Source organism: Arvicola amphibius, chromosome 12 (assembly GCF_903992535.2).
Source record: "Arvicola amphibius chromosome 12, mArvAmp1.2, whole genome shotgun sequence".
Classification (NCBI taxonomy): domain Eukaryota; kingdom Metazoa; phylum Chordata; class Mammalia; order Rodentia; family Cricetidae; genus Arvicola; species Arvicola amphibius.
The window spans coordinates 140,484,461-140,503,991 of NC_052058.2; the positions used below are offsets into that span (position 1 = coordinate 140,484,461).

The window sequence follows — 19,531 nt, forward strand, 5'->3', positions numbered from 1 at the left end:
CACATTCCTTACTTATTTTTCTGCAACTGGGACAGCAAGAATCTCTGCATTCACCATTGTATTTTTTTTCTTCAAAGAATTGTATCTATATTTTATCTCAAATCACCTTTTGCATGAATCACACCAACTTGTTTCTGAGTTAGAAAAAGGACAAAGCCACCATCTAGGGGTAGGATCAGTACAGTTCAGGATAAGAAATACAAATGTATTAAGGAAAAAAAAATTTAAAAAAAGGGTTAATGCGAACGATTTCTACACATAGAAATAGAAGGGGCCGTGACAGAAAATCTGTCCAGTACAGACCTAGGTGAAGGGACTCTAGCCAGCTGACCACAGGGACAGTGGGGAAGAGGGTGTGTGCCTGTGTGCTGTGGTCGCTCAAGGACAGTAAACTCTATTTTGGTGCGAACACCGTTTTCTTTTCCTTTTCTTTTTTGTTTTGTTTTGTTTTAAACTTTGTGGAGTCAACGTGTGGTAATGAGACTACTGGGCTGTGGTCCTCAGGGAGGAGATAAAGAAGGCCCGGAGTCAAACACTGAGGAGAAAGCCCCTGGGAAGGTGGCAGGGGCGGGGCAGCCCCAAGGGAGCTCGAGGTAGAGAGGTGGTGGCCATGGGGGTTGGGGTTAGAAGGTAGAGGCCGACAGGGTGGCAGACGCTGTACCAGCTGAACCGAAGCATGTCGGCTGAAGCCGCTCCCGGAGCCACAGGTAAGGGGTGCCGCGTGCCCCGAGTAGCTGACAGAGAGCGAAGGACGCGCGGCGGCGGGGGACACTAGCCCGCAGAGTGCCGCGCACCTGTCGCCATTGCAGCCTGCGGTGTGCAGCAGGGCTGAAGGTCTCCCCGCGTCCTCTGATCACTTCAGTCCCGGGTCAGCGGAAACTGCAGGAGGAACCTCCAGAGTTGAAGCCCTCGAGGGCCCTGAACTGAGTACCCCTGAGCTGGGTACCCCGTGGGCTGGGTACCCCCTGGGCTGCTCCCCACCCTCCAACACCTGCCTTGGGACCTTGGATCTGGGCTTGCTGGCGTGGTTGGGGAGAGAGCTCTGGGCTAGATTCCCAGTGTCAGTCTGGGAAATAGGAACCCCACGGTGGGGAGAATTCCGCACAGCAACTGGTGCCCATTTCCCAGCAAAGAGGACCCGGGTTGAGGCCTGGGTTGAGAGGGGAAGTGTTGCTGCCGCCCAGGCTTGGTGCCAGCCTCTTTCTAGGCTCCAGGCACACAGCCTACAATGCCTCTTCTGCCCAGCGAGCTTTCGGGGGAACCTGGATTTGAAGATGCATCCTTGAGCCGGCCCCTCTGAGGCCTCAGGTGATGCCATTCCAGGCTTTTGCTGGGCATCCTGGTCACAGGTGACTGGCCCTGTCCGGCAGGCAGTCACATCGGGCGTGCCGGGCCACTTTCTCTATAGAGTATCATGTTGGGGCCTCTTGGCATTTTGTCGGAAGCCTGTGGCAGCACCGGAAGCCACTAGTTTTTATGGCCTGCCGTAACTGCTGCAGTCCGGTTGTTTTTCTTCTATTTTTAGGTGAACAAGATAAGGAGAGAATGTAGCCACTAGCTAATTATATGGATTATTAAAGTTTTAGTTGATCTAGAGATTAAGAAAAAGTTTGTCGTTGATTTTGGAAAGAGTGGTATTATTTCCTCTTTTGTTTTTTAGTTTTGTCCTAGCTTAGTTTTTTTTTTTTCTAGAAAGTTAGTGTTAAAGGCTTGGATAGCGTGTGCTGTTTCCAGTTTTATGTGTTGGAAAACTAGAACGAAGGGGGTGAAGGCTTGCTTTTTGATCTTATCTTCCTCATCTACAAAACAGGAGAAGCCCCCTAGGGCCTATTAAGCACCGCCATCTCTGGTTACACTCTGGTCTCTCCTCCCTCCCTCCTGGAAGGGAAATGCTCAGAGCCGAAGGGCCTCCCCGCTCCTGCTCCCGAGATCTGCCTTCCCAGCCCTACGGCATTTTAATAGGAAACAGAATAGTAATTTCACCTTCTGGAAAAGTGTAGTTGGCCGAAAGCAGCTTATGGATTTTCCTGTACTCGCTTCGACCTTTGCTGTGGTCTCGATGGTCACCCACGGTTCAGATGACACACAGCAGTCTCGCGCTTGTCATTTCCACATGTGTTAGCTCCTAATGGGTCGGAGGCTTGCATAGTTGAACTGCTGCCTGAGCTTTGATAGCTGTTTCCAGAAACAGCTTGGGCAAATCTCGTCGACTGGGGAATCCCTTTCTTTGAGCGGAGAAGCATGAAAGGAGAAGTTATGCTTTCAGGTAGGGCCACATGCCAGCCTCCGCTTAGCGTCGCCGCTGAAAAATGAGGAAGGACATGTGACATTCCCGTGGCAGCTGTGCTCTGTGTCTGCAGGAGGCTTTGGTTTGGGGGCAGTACCGTCCAAAGGGGATTTGAGGGTACCCCACAATAATTTACATCCTGACATGCCTTAAGTCGCCCCCCACCCCCCGCATCCATTCTCTCCCTCCTCTCTACATGTTTTTAATTTCCCTGATGCCAAAACCTTCTTAGGTTCCACTGGGCCATCTGTTGCTGTCATTTTAGCTTAGAACAGAGCTGAAAGAAAGGAGAAAACCAGACACAGCCTGGTCCTGTTACCACCCTCATCTTTTACCTTGAACTTCTTCCCTGTCTGTGAACTAAAGACTGGACTGCCTTATAAGAATTAATTGGGACCCTGTGTACACGGGAATTCATGGTTGGTCCCCGTGTCATTAGTAGTGAGCATAGAGAAAGCTGTTCATTTTGGTTTTTGAAAAGTTGGATTTTCTGATAATTCGTGCTGCTAATGAAGCAGAGAGGATAATAAAGCATAAATAATAATAATAATATATAACTATATAAAAATAATAAAGCAGAGAGGATAATAAAGCAAAAATAATAATAATATATAACTATATAAAAATAATAAAGCAGAGAGGATTGATGGTTAACAGAGCTAGAAAGCAGGCTGAAGCAAGACAGAAGCTCGTGCAGTTTGTATGACCCACCGCAGAAAGGGACAAGAGTGTCAGGGGACAAGAGAGAAGTGAGTGGGACCTTGGTTTGGAGGCCTCCCGTGTCCTTTTGAAAGCATTGCATATGTCAAAGGTCATACGTTAGGGTTCCTACTGCTGTGAAGAGACACTACGACCACAGCAACTCTTATAAAGGGACACATTTATTTAGGGTGACTCGCTTACAGTTCATAGGTGCAGTCCGTTATCATCGTGGCAGGGAATATAGAGGCATGCGGGCAGATGTGCTGCTAGCTACATCCTGATCAGAAGGCAGCAGGAGGGCGCTGCGACACTGAGCAAAGCTTAAACTAAAGGGACCTCAAAGCCTGCTCCCACAGACACATGTCCTTCAGCAAGGCCACACCCACTTCAGCAAGGCCACACCCACTCCAGCAAGGCCACACCCACTTCAGCAAGGCCACCCCTCCCAACAGTGCCACACCCTATGAACTACCACTGGCCACCAGTTGAGTTATCAGTTTTGAACCCTAGGGAGCAGCACCAGAGGGTAAAGAAGCAGTGGAGAGCTGAATACTGAGGGACCTGAGGTGTGTGTGGAGCCAGAGTGGCCCAGAAGTAGAGCTGGGGCGGGGGGAGGCATGTCATAGGACTCTAAGGGGCCAGGTATAGTTTGGAAAGTATTTGCAGAGACAAGAGAAGACGTTAGTGTTAGGTGAAGGTCTCTTTTTCACCACGTCACACCCGGGGATTGAACTCTGGTCACAAGATTTTGGGGCAACTGCCCCTACCTTTATTTTATTTTATTTTATTTTATTTTATTTTATTTTGGTTCATTTACTTTTAGGAGCGCTTTTATATCAGGTGTTGTCCTGAGCCCTTCCCAGGCTTACCTTAACTGACCTTCACTTCAAATAGTAAGATTACGTACAAGTGAGGAAACTGGGGCCCAGAGATGGAGTAGGGTTATCTGGCCACTAAGTGGCAACAACCCTGGGCATTGGTATGGAGGTTTCTGGCAGGGCTGGGTCTATGGCTCCGGTCAGAGCTTTTTCCTACCATGCCTGAAGCCCCGTGTTCTACTCGTAGGGCTGTAAGCAAACAGCCAGGACAAAGTAACCCAAGAGACACTGGATTTCCTCAGAGAGTGGAAATTTCCCTCTAGTTGAGAAAGAGGTGGTCCAAGTAGCTGGGAGAGTCAGTTGACTGAGGTGTTTAGAGAAGACGTCATGTTAACACAAATTTAAATCGCGCCCGTCATTAGTGCTGATCTTTTGTGGTCCTGTGGTGTAAGTGTCCTTGGAGGAGATGTGGATTTGGCAGGTTTGGGATCTCAAACCTGGATGGACAGTCGAAAGTCAAGACTGGATGGCAGAGGGCTTTGTCTAAAAGTCTGCTTGACTGTGAGGATTGTCCTTTGCTTCCTACCCAAGCAGACTTTTGTCTCTGGGCAAACAGGACCCCTGTGGATCTTTGTGGTCAGTGCCCTGAGCTCCCTGAAAGACAGTGGAGGTAGCAGTTCCTCTTAGGTGTGGGCAGAGACCCTTGATGGCACCACATTCAGGAAGGATTGCTGGGAGGGAGTCTCTGCAATCAGGCAGGTGTTTCAAGCTTGCTGTGTTTTGGACAGTGCCCTGGCCAGGGCTCTGGGTTGCCTGACCCCTAGAAGGGCCAGGTTCTCCCAGTGGCTGAGTGTCTGTGCACCTCCCCTTTTGTGGTTCCTGGTGTCCTGTGGTGTCTATACTCCATCCATTTCCTACTCACTCACCGCTAGACTTTGCAGTAAACGGGACTGATATTTTATGAGACTCGGGCAGGAGATCTAGGTGTCTTGTTGTGGACTAGTCAGATGGGGTGGATGACCAAGTGGCCAGGATTCACACTGGGCAGTGGGACAGAAGGCTAGCCGGCTGGCCTTCACTAGCTCCTGGCTCCTCCAATGTTATTTGTTGTGCAGCGCTTGCAAGTTCCACGTGAAGGACTGTAGAGAATGAATGTGCTTTGTGGTAGAGGAACAAAGGGTTTGTAACAAAAATGGAAGCTCTTGGTCGCAGGGCAGCTGCCTTTCAAGGTGAGTACAGTTGTCGGGGACTGTCAGTACCAGTTGAAGGTCTGGGCCTCAGAGTATAGTTAATCAGGATGGGACAGTTGTGATTTTAAAATGCTGTGTACACCTGGAACCCTAGTACCCTGTAGGCTGAAGCAAAGGGATTCTAAGGTCAAATTCAGTCTAGGGCTGCCTGCATGGTAATCCTGGGTTAGCCAATTCCCTTTCTAGAAGAGTTAGTGATCAACTAGCATGGATGAGGGACCGAAAGCCTTGTGAATTTAAGGCCATTTAAAGTGTGTTTAAATATAGGCATATCCCCACCCTTGCTATTCTTCTTGTGCCTTATCCCTTTCTCTAGTCTCTTGAACCCTCTCCCATTAAAACCATTGTATCCGATAGTTATCCGATCATATCCCTAAGCTGAGGCCTCATTTTTTTTCCCCCCACGAGCAAGCAGATTTAACCAGTGCCCATTGGTTCTGAGGACATACAAACCTCTCACAGGTGTTTGTACCTTCAAGACAGGACAGCCCCCATGCCCTGAGTGCCCAGAATGAGCACTATGGGGCTGAGACCTTTCAGCCATGTGTGTGTTGCCAGGGAGGACGCCACGTCTCTACCTAGACAGCTTAACTTGTTGAAATTAAGATAAATGTGTTGTTCTTGGAAAGCAGGTCTGTAACCACGACTTGGAAACTCCGCTAACAGAGAAAGCTCTGTTCATCTCCTCATTGCTTTTGCTGAAACAGGCTCTCACCATTCTCTGAATATTTTGTCGGTGGTGGGTACTTGAGAAGTTAGCATTGTAGTCTCTTCATTGTATAAAGCTGCTCACACAGGACAGCCCACTACCCAGGAGTGCTCTCTCTGTTATTCGGATCCAGGGTGGACTCTTTTGGGGGGCTGTGGACGGTACAGCTATGTTAGTTAGGTTCAGAGCGTATATTATAATGGTTGGTTGTTTACCTGACCTTTATGATTTCCTATAAGTGATTTAAGCAATACATGTGTGCTAACCACATTTGGACAGAACATCTTAGACCAAAAAAGACCCCAACGAAGAAACAAAACTACAGCAAAAAAAAAAAAACCCAAAACAACAATAACAACAAAACAAGGTGGGTAGGGGTGTAGCTCAGTGGTAGAATGCTTGCCCAGCATTCACAGAGGTCTGGGTTCAGTCCCCAGGATCCAGAGGTAGAAATGGGGTGGGGGAGAGTCACCTCCATAGCAAGCTTGAAGTCAGGCAGGGATATATGAGACCCTTTCTAAAAAAAAAAAAAAAAGCACTTTGCATGGCAGTGGTGGCACACACCTTTAATCCCAGACAGAGGCAGGCAGATCTCTGAGTTTGAGGCCAGCCTGGTCTACAGAGTGAGTTCCAGGGCAGTCAGAACTACACAGAGAAAACCTGTCTTGAAAAAACACAATGAAATAAAGAAAGAGAAAGAAAGAAAGAAAGAAAGAAAGAAAGAAAGAAAGAAAGAAAGAAAGAAAGAAAGGAAGGAAGGAAGGAAGGAAGGAAGGAAGGAAGAAAGGAAGAAAGGAAGGAAAGAAAAAAGAAAGAAGGGAAGGAAGGAAGGAAGGAAGAAAGGAAGGAAGGAAAAGGAAAAGAAAAATTGTTATTAACAAATAATCATCTGCTTTTAATTACAATTAAACTTAATAGGCAGATCATCTTTTCCATCTTTTGCCCCTTTTATGTCAAGTGGCATCACCTCCATCCTTGCCCCAATTTGATTTTTTTCTATTTTGAAATTTAATAACCGTGTTTCTCTTCTTTTAAGTACTAACTTAGGAATTTTAATATTCATATTTAATTAATTTATTCTGTGATTAGTCAAATTTTAACTTCTTCCGGAATAAGTTAAGGGCCTTCCAATGATCTCCTTCTATTGTTTCCTTCCCAGCTCGCATGCCGTGATGGTTCATAGACACTGTCGGCTTGACTAGGTTTAGAATCACCTAGGATACACATCTCTGAGCAAGTCTGTAAGGGCGTTTCCAGAGAGGCTTAATTGAAGGGAGAAGACGTGCCCTGAATGTGGGTGGCACCTTCCTACAGACTGGGGATGGGGGAAGTAAGGGACAGGGGAGGTGGCGGTGCTAGACTGAACAAGAAGGAGAAAGTGAGCCACTCACCAACACCCATCTACACATCTGGTTCTCTTTCCTGAATCCGGGGGCAGTGTGAGCAGCCAACCCTCGCTCCAGCCACCACAGAGCTGTTCCTGCAGCCATACCTGTCTCTCTATGATGGATCTTATCCTCAGCCTGTGAGCCAAAATGAATCCTTAAGTATCTTTAGTCAGGCCTTTTGTCCAAGTCCCAGGGAAAATACCAGACACACATACCATTTTCACACGGCACTGTAAGCCCTATTACACTTCTTGCTCCTTCAGTGAAATGTTTTTTGTTGTATGGTCGACATTGGCTTAGACTGTAGTCAAGTTTATTATTGCTTTCTTGTGCCCATCTCTTCTTAAGTGGCCTTTTCTTCCTTCCAGAGGTTCATGTCCTATATGACAATGTGCATAGGAAATAATGTTGCGGAAAGTGTGCTCATAGCAAACTCCCCGATGATACGTTTCTAAGTATTTCTATTTCACCCAACGTCTTGGAAGCTGTTTTTACGAGATGGAAGATGAATGTTATTTTCCTTTAGCTCATTAAAAGTGACATTCCATTGTCTCCTGCCTGCCATAGCTGTATGGAAAAGGCAGCTGTCCACTTATTATCAGCCAAGTAGAAAGATCTGTCCTTTCTTCTTGAATGCTTTCAGGGTCGTGTGTGTGTGTGTGTGTGTGTGTGTGTGTGTGTGTGTGTGTGTGCGCGCGCGCAATTTGGCTAGTCTGTTTAGGTGGGAATTTCTTTGGACATTGGTTAAGATTACAAAATCTAAGAGTGGATGTCTCTTGTGAACTCACTTATAGTTTCTTCATATTTTAATTCTTCCTAATTTTTCTCCTTCTAGAGCTTTAATTAGACTGTCCTTGCATCTCATATCTTGTCCCTCTACTCTTGATTTCTCCTTAGTTGCTTCCCAAGTTTACCAGCTGTGTCTGTCTGATCTGCATCCTGGGACAGTTTCTCAGCTAAGACATTCCTTTCCTCCTCAAATCTTATTGGGCAATGTGAAGTCTTGACCCCTTTTATCCTTAATTAATTAAATAATTTTATCCTTAATTTAAATGTTTATAAAGCATTTTGTTTTGTTTTGTTTTTGTTTTATGAGACAGAGTTTTTCTATGTAATAGCCTGTCCAGGGACTCGTTTTGTAGACAAGGCTGGCCTTGAACTCACAGAGATCTGCCTGCCTCTGCCTCCCTAGTGCTGAGATTAAAGGCATGTGACACCACACCCAGCTGCAAATTATGTTTAATATCAGCATCTTCTATATTGCATTATTTCAATGGGTACAGTTTTTTGGGTCATAGTCTATGCTACCTCTATGGTAGTTTATTTCACCCAGAGACCTTTTGTTTTGTCTCAGTCTTTTTGTCTGCCTGCCTGCCTGCCTGCCTGCCTGCCTGCCTGCCTGCCTGCCTGCCTGCCTGCCTGCCTATCTATCTATCTATCTATCTATCTATCTATCTATCTATCTATCTATCTATCTATCTATAAGCAGGGTATCACTGTGTAGCCCTGACTAGGCTGGAACTTGTTATGTAGACCACAAAGCCCTCACATTCATAGAACTCAGTCTGCATTTGCCTCCTGAAAGCTGGGATTAAAGATGTGCACCACCATGCCCAGCTGCTTGAGATTTTACCTATTAGGTCTGAATGGCCTCATGGCTGGTACCCATATCCTTAGCCCAAACACACATGTGGCTGACTATTGAGGAAGGTCAAACTTGCACTTCTCCAGTTTTCAATGCACTATGTGAAAGCTATCCTTTTGAAGGCTTTTCCACACATTATGACTTTATAATACCTTACTGAAATATTTAGTGTTTAGAGGAATGTGCGTCTTATTCTCCTGTTGGCATGTTTCTTAGCTTAACTTTCTGATAATACTAGAATCATAATAGACTTAGGCTGCTTTCAGAGTTATTTCATGAAACCATCACAACGGAAAGCTGCCAGGCGACTTCTACTGGCCTATTTGGAAGGAGAGATTAAAATAAGCCAGGTTGCCAAAACCTGGCTCACGTGGGTCCTTTCTCTTGCCACCTCCCTGCCATCTCTCGTCGAAGCCTTCTTTGTTGCTCACCTAAACTCTTCAGAACGCCTCAGACTCAGTTTCTTACCATAGTGTGCTCTGCATAAAACATTAAACGGTCCACACACCAACTTCTCTCTCGCCAGTTCTTGCACATTTTTCAAGGCTGATGTCAAATGCTAAGAACATATTGGCAAAGGACTTGAAATGACACTTCCCAAAGAAGATGTACTCATGAACACATGACAAGATGCCTGATGTCACCAATCATCAGGAAGGCACAAATAGAAACCACGGCAAGCTACCACCTCTGCCCCGTTGAGTGGCTGCTGTAAAGCATCAGCAAAATAGAAACTAGGAGAGTTGCTGAGGATGGGGAGAAACTGGGATCCTTGGGTCTTGTTGATAGGGATGTAAAATATTATAGCTTAGTAAATAGTATGGAGAGCCGGGGATGTAGGTCAGTGGTACAGCTCTTGCCTAGTATGCCGGAAGCCCTTGGTTCGGTCTTTACTACTGCCATCAGAAAGGAAGAAAGGAAGGGAGGAAAAAGAATGGTATGGAAGTTCTGAAAATAATTAAGCGAAGTTGCTATATAGTCCAGTAATTCATCTTCTGGGTGTAGTCTGAGGAACTGCAAGCTGGAACTTGAACAGTAATTGTTTATTTACATTTTTTTGAGTCAGGGTTTCTCTGTGTAGCCTCGGCTGTTCTGGAACTCACTCTGTAGACAAGGCTGGCCTCGAACTCACAGAGATCTGTCTGCCTCTGCTTTCCAAGGGGTGGGATTAAAGCTGTGTGCCACCACACCTGACAAACAGTATTTGTATAACCAAGCAGCTTCTTTCATAGTATCTAAGAGGTGGACGCAGCTGACGTGCCCATTGACAGTTGAATGGAGAGAAAAAATGTTACCAACAATGGATTATTATTTTGCCTTGAAAGAAGACATGCATCACGACAAGGATGAACTTTGAAGACGTTATGCTGAGTGAAATGAGTCAGTTGTAGAAGGAAAAGACTGTGTGCTCAGATGATGAACCTAAAGCAGTCACGGAGACTGGCGTGTTAAAGTCCATGATGTGGCGTGTGCTTTTTCAGTCTGAGAGGATGAAGTGCTAGCGTGGATAGTCGTGATGACCGCACAATGACATGAACATGCTTAGTGTCATACAACTGTCCTTTAGAACTGGTTAGATGGTAAATCCTGTATGCATTTTACCACAATAAAACTATCTGGGATAGTTATGGCTATGTATTGTGATTTTTATATAAAACAAAACTTTTGAAGGCAAAGGCTAGATATTTAGTATTTTTTTTCTTTTCATTATTATGATTGATATTTAGTATTTTAAGTGTTCATTTACTACGGTAATATACACACAACATAAAATTTATCATTTTAACTATATTTAAGTGTATAGGTCAATGCAATATGAACTATTACCACCATTCATTTTCAGGGCTTTTTTTAAAAATCATTTTTAGTAGAAACCCTGTGGCTGCAAGTCTCTGAAAATATCTGTTTCACTTTTCTGCTGAACTTGCAGATAGTTCATGTAAGTGGAGGTAGAAAATTCTTTTTCTTTTGTGACTTTTATTTCCTTTGCTGAAGTGTCCTCAAGTTCTGTCCGGGTTAGTTGCTGTTAAGTCCCCTTCCCTTTGAAAGCTAACTGATCATCGTATGCTAAGCATATACTGCATTGTGTGTGTTTTCCTGCCCGGGGACATTGGAGCTGTTTCTAGCTTTGGGCTTTTGTGAGCAACGCTGCTAGGAACACTTTGCAAGTTCAGTGGATCCTGAACTCGGGCTGCCGTGAACACTGGCTGCCATTAAAAGCGAGTGGTTGGTCCTGTATTATGAGCGCTGGCTCAGCTGTTAAGGGTAGCTGCTGCTCATGCAGGGGACCTGGTTTGGATTCCTAGCACCTTGTGTGGTGGCTCATAACTATCTGTAACTCCCGTCCCAGGGGCTCTCATGCCCTCTTCTGGCCCCTGTGGCGGTCAGGCACTTACCCAGTGCACACGTAGGCAAATATTCATACACACACGATAAAAACCTTTAAAATAAATTAGTAGGCAGGTGAGTCACTACCAAAGGCTCTGCTGGAAATTCAAGATCTGGGTTTGAGTTTTAACCTCGCTACCGTTTAACCTTTGAATCTCTGCTCCTTCATCTGAGATGCAGGGTCACTGCAACATGCTTTATTGACTCTGTGGGGTTGATGTCCTTTTCACACAAGCTGCACGTGTAAAAGCCCTTTGGACTCTGGACATCTCTGCCAGCGTGAGGTTCAGCGTGCAGTGTCACACGAAAATACTTCGCCACTTTTCTCCCCCAATTCTTCTCCTACTTTAGAAATGTTGTTTAGCCTTAAAGCACGAAACATCACGTTTCTTTTCTATTTCTTCACATTGAAGCCAAGTTGGTACCAGGCTCAAAGCAAGTATCTGCCTTCCCTTCTTCATTATTTTAGACCCACGAGTCTAGCGCTCTTTGAAAAGGCCGTTATCACGATGCTTTTCCAGTTGCTGAGAAGTGGATCTGTTTCCCTTAGCAAATCCTCACACAGGTCAGATGAGCCCGTTGAATGCCACGCATTCTTGGGTGCTGCCTATCTGAAGGATGAGCCTAGGGATTTCAGCAGTGGGCAGTGACAGAGTCCACAACCCAGCTGCCTAGCGGAGGCCCTGGGTTCTCTCAGCTCGTCGATCTTCACAGAGCTGGCAGATGGGCTTGACCCCCCTCCCCCTTTTTCCTCGTTGGAAGTTTTATTGTTTGACATGTAACAGGTGAACACACAGGGGTGTGATTTTTGTATAGACAGTTGTCAAGTTCATAAACGGCTATGCTGCTTGGTTGGGCCTGTGGACTGTCATCTGGTGGCATATGAAATGTATCACGCTGCTGAGAGGTTGTTTTTCTTTGTCCCTCGGGTCCTGTGTGGTATGTGACTCTAGTTCCTTGCTGGGTGTCCTACCACAGAGCTCCCTCACCAGTTCCAGGACTGTCACGCGCAATCTTACTGGTATGAGGGTATTTTCATGTGTTCTCAGGCGATTAAATACAGGATGTTAAGATTTGGATTTTCTGCCTTGTCCTGTGTGTGCGACAAACCCCTCTTCCTTTCCAGCAAAGCTCAGACAAATAGCAACCTCCCAGCTGACCAGCTGGGATGGAGTGGCTCCTGGTCTCAAGGGTGAGGAACCTGAGCTTGTAGCAGCTGTGTTGAGGTGAAGACCTCTTTGGTCACCATGCATATGGAAGCAGATATCGGAGATGTTGTTTCCTGATATCTGTCCCCTCCCTGGGACTCCATATATGTCTCTGTATATGATACTTCCTCGAAGGCTAAAGGAATAGAATGCTACAGTCTCAACTCATATCTTTTAGAAAGTGTGTGTGTGTGTGTATTACGTGTGTTTGTGAGTGCCAGCGTATACATACTATGGGACATATGTGAAGATCAGAGGATTACTTTTTGGGAGTTCGATCCAGGGCTCAAACTCAGGTCACTAGGCTTTCTCAGTGAGCACTTTTTTTTCTCACCTGTTGAGTCACCTGCTGGCCACCTCAAAGTTTTGAATGATTCATGGGAAAAATAATTTTATGGCATTCATTTGTCCAAACATAAGAGGCACTGATAGTCAGATGACAAGACCAGAGACCGTCATGCTAAGAGCAGTCAGAAGCTAGAGCGATCAATGGCTTACAGGGAAGAGTGTTTATTGCACAGGTATAATGAAGATCTGAAGCCACATCCCAGCACCCATGTAAAAAGCCGAATGTGGGCCAGGCGGTGGTGGCGCACACCTTTAATCCCAGCACTCGGGAGGCAGGGGCAGGCGGATCTCTGAGTTCGAGGCCAGCCTGGTCTACAAGAGCTATTTCCAGGACAGGCTCTAGAAACTACAGGGAAACCCTGTCTCGAAAAACCAAAAAAAAAAAGAAAAAAAAAAAAAAATGCCGAATGTGGCTCCACCCCCACACTCTCCTGTAATCTCATCACTCAAGGGGGCAGACGTGGGAGGATCATTTTGAATGATTACTGCCCAGCTGCCTGGCTGCAGTGAGAGCCTGGGATAAGGCAAAGAATGATAGCTAGAACAGGACACCTAACTGATAAGTCTTTTTTATCCCTGGTAGTAGGTCTCTCCACCAATGCAATAAGTCAGACCAAGCCAAATCAGAAAGACCAGGTTTAATGAGCAAAGCAACCCCCGGGTGACTCTCAAGCCCCCCAGAAGTGAGGTGGTGGAGGGAGGAGGAGAAATCACATGGCGGGTCTTGGGACCAGAGCTTAAATACCCTGTAGGCGTGGTCACGACAGCTCCTGGGGAGGAGTTGCTGCTTGGTGGGCTTTCTGGGAGAGGTAAGTGGAGGGGTGGGGCCTGGGTGGAGCTCCCAACTGAACTCTAATGTCCTCCTCCAGCATCTAAGCATGCACCTACACAAATGTGTACTCACATCATGTAACACCCCACCTCGTTATGTGTGTTTGTACCAGCATGCATACCATGCACAAATATGGAGGTCAGAGACTTCTCTCTCTCTCTCTCTCTCTCTCACACACACACACACACACACACACACACACACAGCAATTAGGAACTGAAATATTCGTATATTAGAACTACCATAGCAAAATTAGCAGATCCTGGCCGGAAGTTTGATAACTTTCTAAAGCTATCTACAAGAGAGTTAGAAATACTGTATGTATGTACCCAATATTCATAACGAAGTTATGAAACTCATGTTTCATCATGTTTATATTAGCTAATACTAATAGCTAACTATAGGTGATGATTTCCTATCACCAAGACAATTTATATATTGTTGATTTCACGAAACAAAACAAAAATGGGACTATGTAAACATTCGTGTGGGTGTCACATAAAGTCATCTGCATCTTCTACCGTCTTGGATGCAGGGCAAGTGATTTATTATAAGCCGAGGCATTGACAGGTTGCAAGTTGGCCAATATTAAACACGCGATAACAGAGCAACAGGCAGCCTGTCAATCACCAGGGAATAAAAACTCCACCAGAGCCACCTGCAGACCTTCAACGGCGCCTCCTCACTCCTTGACAATTTTGCTCATCTGCTCAAAAAATTCTAACATATTCCACGTTCTGTCTTCCAACTTAAAAAAAAATCCTTTGCTAAGAATATTTTGGCAATCAGACGCTTTTCATAAACAACAAAAATATCCGAGGGTTTGTTGGCCTCGCCTTCTGTTCTCTGCTTCATTGGAAAGAGATGTTCTGCAGCCTTCCCTGGCTGCAGGTTCTTCATGGCTGACCTCGAGCTCCAGACTCTTGCCTGTTTGTAGTCTCTCTGGTAGGGATGGGTCCTTCTGATCTCACGTCTTTTCAAATGCTCTTCTCCAGGGTATGTTTTCTCACCTGAAAATTAGTGCTCAGGGATCAGGGTCCTTTGTTAACTAAGTCTGGGAAGTTAATCTGAGCGATGCAGCCTCCCTTGCTGCAAAATTTCGAAGAGGACTTGGTTGCTGATGGATGTCTCAGTCATGAGCCGAGTGTCTCACGGATCACCCTTCTACACTTGCTGGCACCAGAAACCCCCTCTTGTCGATCACTAACATGTCCCAAGCATATCTGCCCAGCTTGTTTCCCATCATGCATCAGGGAAAAAGGAGTCATGCGCCAGGAAGTAGGTGGAGATGTGGGCACAGACCTCAGATCTACAGCTGTCTGAGAAATGCAGGAAACTGCCTCACCTGATTCCTCAGTGTGTGTGTGTGTGTGTGTGTGTGTGTGTGTGTGTGTGTTTACGCGCACACATGTGTACACATTCGTGCACATCCACAGTGCGCCCATGGAGGTCAGAGGACAACTTGCAAGTCTTGGTATTCCCCTCCCACCATGTAGGTCCTGGAATTGACTTGGGTTTGAGGCTTCATGGCAAGAGCTTTTTATACACTGAGCCATCTTGCCAGCTTGCTTTCTTTAAAATTTTTTCTTTTTTTGCTTTTTGCTTTTTATTTTTCAAGACAGGGTTTCTCTGTGTAGTCCTAGATGTCTTGGAACTTTCTCTGTAGACCAGGCTGGCCTCAAACTCACAGGGATCCTCCTGTCTCTGCCTCCTAAGTACTAGAATTAAAGGCGTGTACCACCAGCAACCCCTCTCCCTGGGTGAATTTATTTATTTTTATATTAAGTGCATTAGTATGTTTTGCCTACATGTATGTTTATGCAGCATGTTTGTGTCTGGTCTCGGGGGAGGGCAGAAGAGCGTGCTGGATACTGGGGTTCCAGATGGTTGTTAGCTTCTAGTAGGTACTGGGGATCAAATCCAGGTCCTCCGGAAGAACAGCCAGAACTCTTAATGGCTCAGCTATCTCTCCAGCTCCATTAAGAGGACCTTTACTGGGTTCTGTGGAGGCTCTCAGTCTCCATTTGTGACTTCATTTTCTTAAACCTCATCCATTTTACAGACCTGGCCCTAGGGGATGAATTGTGTTGAATCACATGTACCTCCAGTGACACTGGAGATCTCCGTGAGGTGGCGTTTGAAATCTGAGCAATTTTTTCGTGTTTGGGGGATTACCCTCCTCCAGTGTGTTTGCAGAATGCACAATAGCTGTCTTGCTGCATGCTTCGAGAGTTTTCTGCTGTCCTCCTTTAGCTGATGAGAAACTGTCTTGACTGAGCCCAGAATTGGTCTTTTACCTTCCTAGGTAGTAGATTTCTTTTCTAATAAGAATTCCTTCTAGAATAGTTGCATTTTAGAAGAAAGTTCTCCTGTGAACAAAACCACAGAAAACAAAGATTTTCAGTCAGTGTTACCCACTCTTAGTTCATAGAACACGGGAGTAGAGGATTACTTTAGTTTTGTGTCCTTGCTTTTTTTCCACATTATCTGGAGCAAGGATTGTTCTTACTGTAATTGAAGAACAACAACTCACATTACTAAAAAAAAAAAAACAAAAAAAAAAAACCTGAGTGACTACTGCCAGCTTTTCCAATGACATAACGCCCCATGGTTACTGCCAGGTAGTGGCGTTTAATGAAGCCAAGTTTGTAAGACTGGGACTAGTAAAATTTTAAAATATTCCCCTTAGTGTTTCAGGATAATAGTTCCATCTTAGAAAAAAAAACACGGCGCTTTGCCAAAACAAAAGCCTTTGTCCTGCTCTTCATGGGGAGAGAGTCTGGTGCAAGTGGTACTGTGTCTACGTTTCAGGGCGGATCTTTGAGTCTATCAAAGTGTCCATTAGCCGGCTTTACTGTTTACATTCAAAGGACTTGGCATTTCTGGGAACCTGTCTGAACACTGGGCCTGTCCGGATTGGCGGGTGGCTGACTCCCTGGGCTGCTGGGCTCAGGAGCCCCGAGGAGCCCTGGGAGCTCCAGCGTCACTTGGGAACTCTCGAGCCTTTTTTCCCTAGAAGAACACGTTCGGGTGTGCCATTATGTTTGTTTTGAGGGTGAGGCCACCAGCATGTACTCAGACAACTTCATAAAATCAGGCTTTATCCAGGAATCTCCGTTTCTTTGCCGTCTGCAGTGAGTTATTTCAACTGTATGCTTTTTTAATAAAAGCATTTAGTGTTGTGCTGTGGGGATTACATTCTTTTGGCTTTGGAAAAATATTTCCTGTTCGGTTCAAGCCATTAAGGCCTGCTAGGGGCTCACATCTGGAAGGCTGAGGGGAGGGGAAGGGGCCTGTCTTTCACCACCAGAATCGAGCTTGGCCTGACCCACCCCAGACTTGTTTAATTGCCAGGGCCGCTTAGAGCCGGAACCTAAAGGGGGTCTGTTGGAGGTTCTGGGGATTCCTCCCGGGATGGAGGAGGGGAGTCCCCTTTTCTGCCTGGGTTTGAATATCTACCACTTTTCCTACTTGGGCAATTTTCACTTTCATGTTCCCCTGGTTTTCCATAAGGCTTACGTGAACATTTTCTGTTTAGGAGACACGCTGTTGAGTTTTTGGGGTGGTAAAGTTTCCCTGGGGGTAGGGTATTTAGAATGGATGGGGTGTCGTGGGCCCTGGTTGCAGGGTGCCCCAGGCGTTCTTGATGACTCCTCTTCCTCATGGATACAGGTCTACAGTCAGTCTCAAGTCTTAGCAATGAAACCCAGTGTCGGTGCCAAATTACTGATGAGTGCTGACATCCCCAGTGCTTAATTTCAGTTCCCTGCTGCCCCCAGGCAACAGAAAGTAAACCCCACTCTCCAGATAATCAGGCGGGACCATGTCTTGCTGGTTCCTGTTGTGGAATTCATTCCGCCAATAGCTTTGGGGTACCAGCCTTGGCTTGCTACCTTTGTCTCTCTTGGGTTCTGCTGGTAACAAGAACACAAAGATTATATATATATCAGCTTGTTAAGGGGTGCGGGGGAGGACAGATTCACGGAGTTGAAGATCAAGGGAGCTGGGAAGCGGTCACACTCTGCTTCATGCCACCTCACTTGGTCTTCACAACCCAGAGAGTGTGTGCAACCCTTGCCTCTCCTTTTAAGAGATCGCATCAGCAGACAAGAAGCCATGTCCTAAGGCAGGTACCCCAAAGCTATAGGCAGAATGACTTCCCACAGCAGATTCCAGCAAGCATTATGTTCTTGAGAAGACCTCCCCCCACATTTGCTCCTGTGCCCTTTTGGAGAGGCCAAAGGGCCCCATTTCTCTTATGAGGACAGCCAATGTCTTGGGAGTACTGTACGTGAGTTCTTTGAGGGGGTTTTAACTTTCAGGGTAAATGATTTCATGAGGTGAAGAGGGCATAACACATTCATGACATTTATCCTGACCACACACCAACCAGAAAGGATATCAGACAACTCCTGGGAAGCGTCTGGCTTCGGCCTTGGATAGCTGCCATTAGCAAACCTGATGACCCTAGGGTCAGCTTTTCAATGGGGCTGATTGATAATGGTCTTTGTGAGTTCTGTAGTCCATACCTCAGGGGGTTGATGGTCCAGAACTGATGAGCATTCTCCTAAAACATAGGCCTAGAAACAACAAAAATCCAGGTCTGGTCTCTTCATGCTCCTCAGGCTGGTGGTCCTGGGGTGGTCGATTCTAAAGCTGGCTCCCACAGTACAAATGTAGCATGATGGGTACCCAGGGTCCATGCAGCCCACCTGCTGGCTTTTCTTAATTTATTGGCATGCTCACTAGATCTCCTATACCCGTGGGAAGCCATATGACAAGTCCATGAGCCAGCTGTTGAAATAGCAAGATTAACCACCCACATTTCCTAAGTGCTTCCTATGGGAAAGGCATGGGTATGGGATTTCCTATGGGAAAAGAACGGGTGTGGGGCTTTCTATGGGGAAAACATGGGTGTAGGGTTTCCTATGGGGGAAGGCATGGGTATGGGGCTTCCTATAGGGAAGGCATGGGTATGGGGCTTCCTATGGGGAAGGCATGGGTATGGGACTTTTTATGGGAAAGGCATGAGTATGGAGCTTCCTATGGGGAAGGCATGGGTATGGGACTTCCTATGGGGAAGGCATGGGTATGGGGTTCCCTATAGGGAATGGCCTTTGTGCTGGGGCTGGGAGGGGAGCTGAGTTGTTCTTCACAGGCCCCAGCTTCTTTTGTTTATGGGTTAGGAGGTAATTGCTCTAAGACAAAACTAAGGGGCAAGCTGGAGGGGACTGCAACTCTATGACAGAAAGGTGGCCCGGCCATGTCAGTTCCTATCCTAGGTTGAGGTGGTGTTTGATCTCAGGCCTCAGTAACTCATGGAATCCTTGATCTTGGTTTTCAGAGCTTGAGGAGGGCCCCCGAGGAGTGCTGGCTATATCTAGCAAGCCTTTCTAGGGAGCCTTGAGGATGGAGTGACAGAAATCTGAGAGTAGGGGCTACGGGAGCCCATTGGGTGCTTCACTGTAATGACGGAGAGCTTTGGTTTAAAGAACATAATCTGATGCTTTACCCAGAGTTTGGAATCAGACAGGCCTGGGCTCATGCTTTGTTATTTTCTTTTATGAAGCCTTGTTCCATTCCCTGTAAACTGGGAGCAGGTAGGATACAGCGCGAGAAGGTTGTGGACACTCAGCTGCCTCTTGGCCACTGAAATCCAGAGAAAGTTGGTTGTCGCTGTTCATTATGGATGGAGCTTGGATGGGTGGGAGGGTGAGGCCTGAGGCTCTCAGGAGAAGCTGCGGCCTTGATCTAAGCGAGGGACGGATAGGAGGGCGGTTGTAGGCTGGGTTGGTCTCTGTGACAGATTTGAAGCAGGCGCTGGGTAATTTGATATCCTTCCGGTCCCTCTGGCTCTTGTGCTGAGTACATGACAACCCCAGTAAAGGCTCAGGGCAGGCCTGTCTGGGCTTAGGGTCTGCAGGCCTGCTCAGTCGCTAACGGCATTGCTGAGCAT

General features: G+C 46.4%; 1 protein-coding gene across 4 annotated transcripts in view; it reads left to right on the forward strand.

Annotated features, from left to right (window-relative positions):
• Window positions 1–582: 582 nt before the first annotated feature.
• LOC119802464 (protein FAM169B-like) overlaps window positions 583–19,531 on the forward strand; it is an 82,501-nt gene continuing 63,552 nt past the window's right edge. The window contains exons 1-2 of one of the 4 annotated variants that reach the window (XM_038313392.1): window positions 2,310–3,555; window positions 4,923–5,036. In XM_038313392.1, coding sequence (XP_038169320.1) covers window positions 5,000–5,036 — 37 coding nt within the window. In that variant the 5' untranslated portion in view covers window positions 2,310–3,555; window positions 4,923–4,999. Of the gene's footprint in view, window positions 708–1,865; window positions 2,267–2,309; window positions 3,556–4,922; window positions 5,037–19,531 lie in introns of those variants that run through there. The other 3 variants (XM_038313393.1, XM_038313396.1, XM_038313394.1) reach the window with 3 other exon arrangements.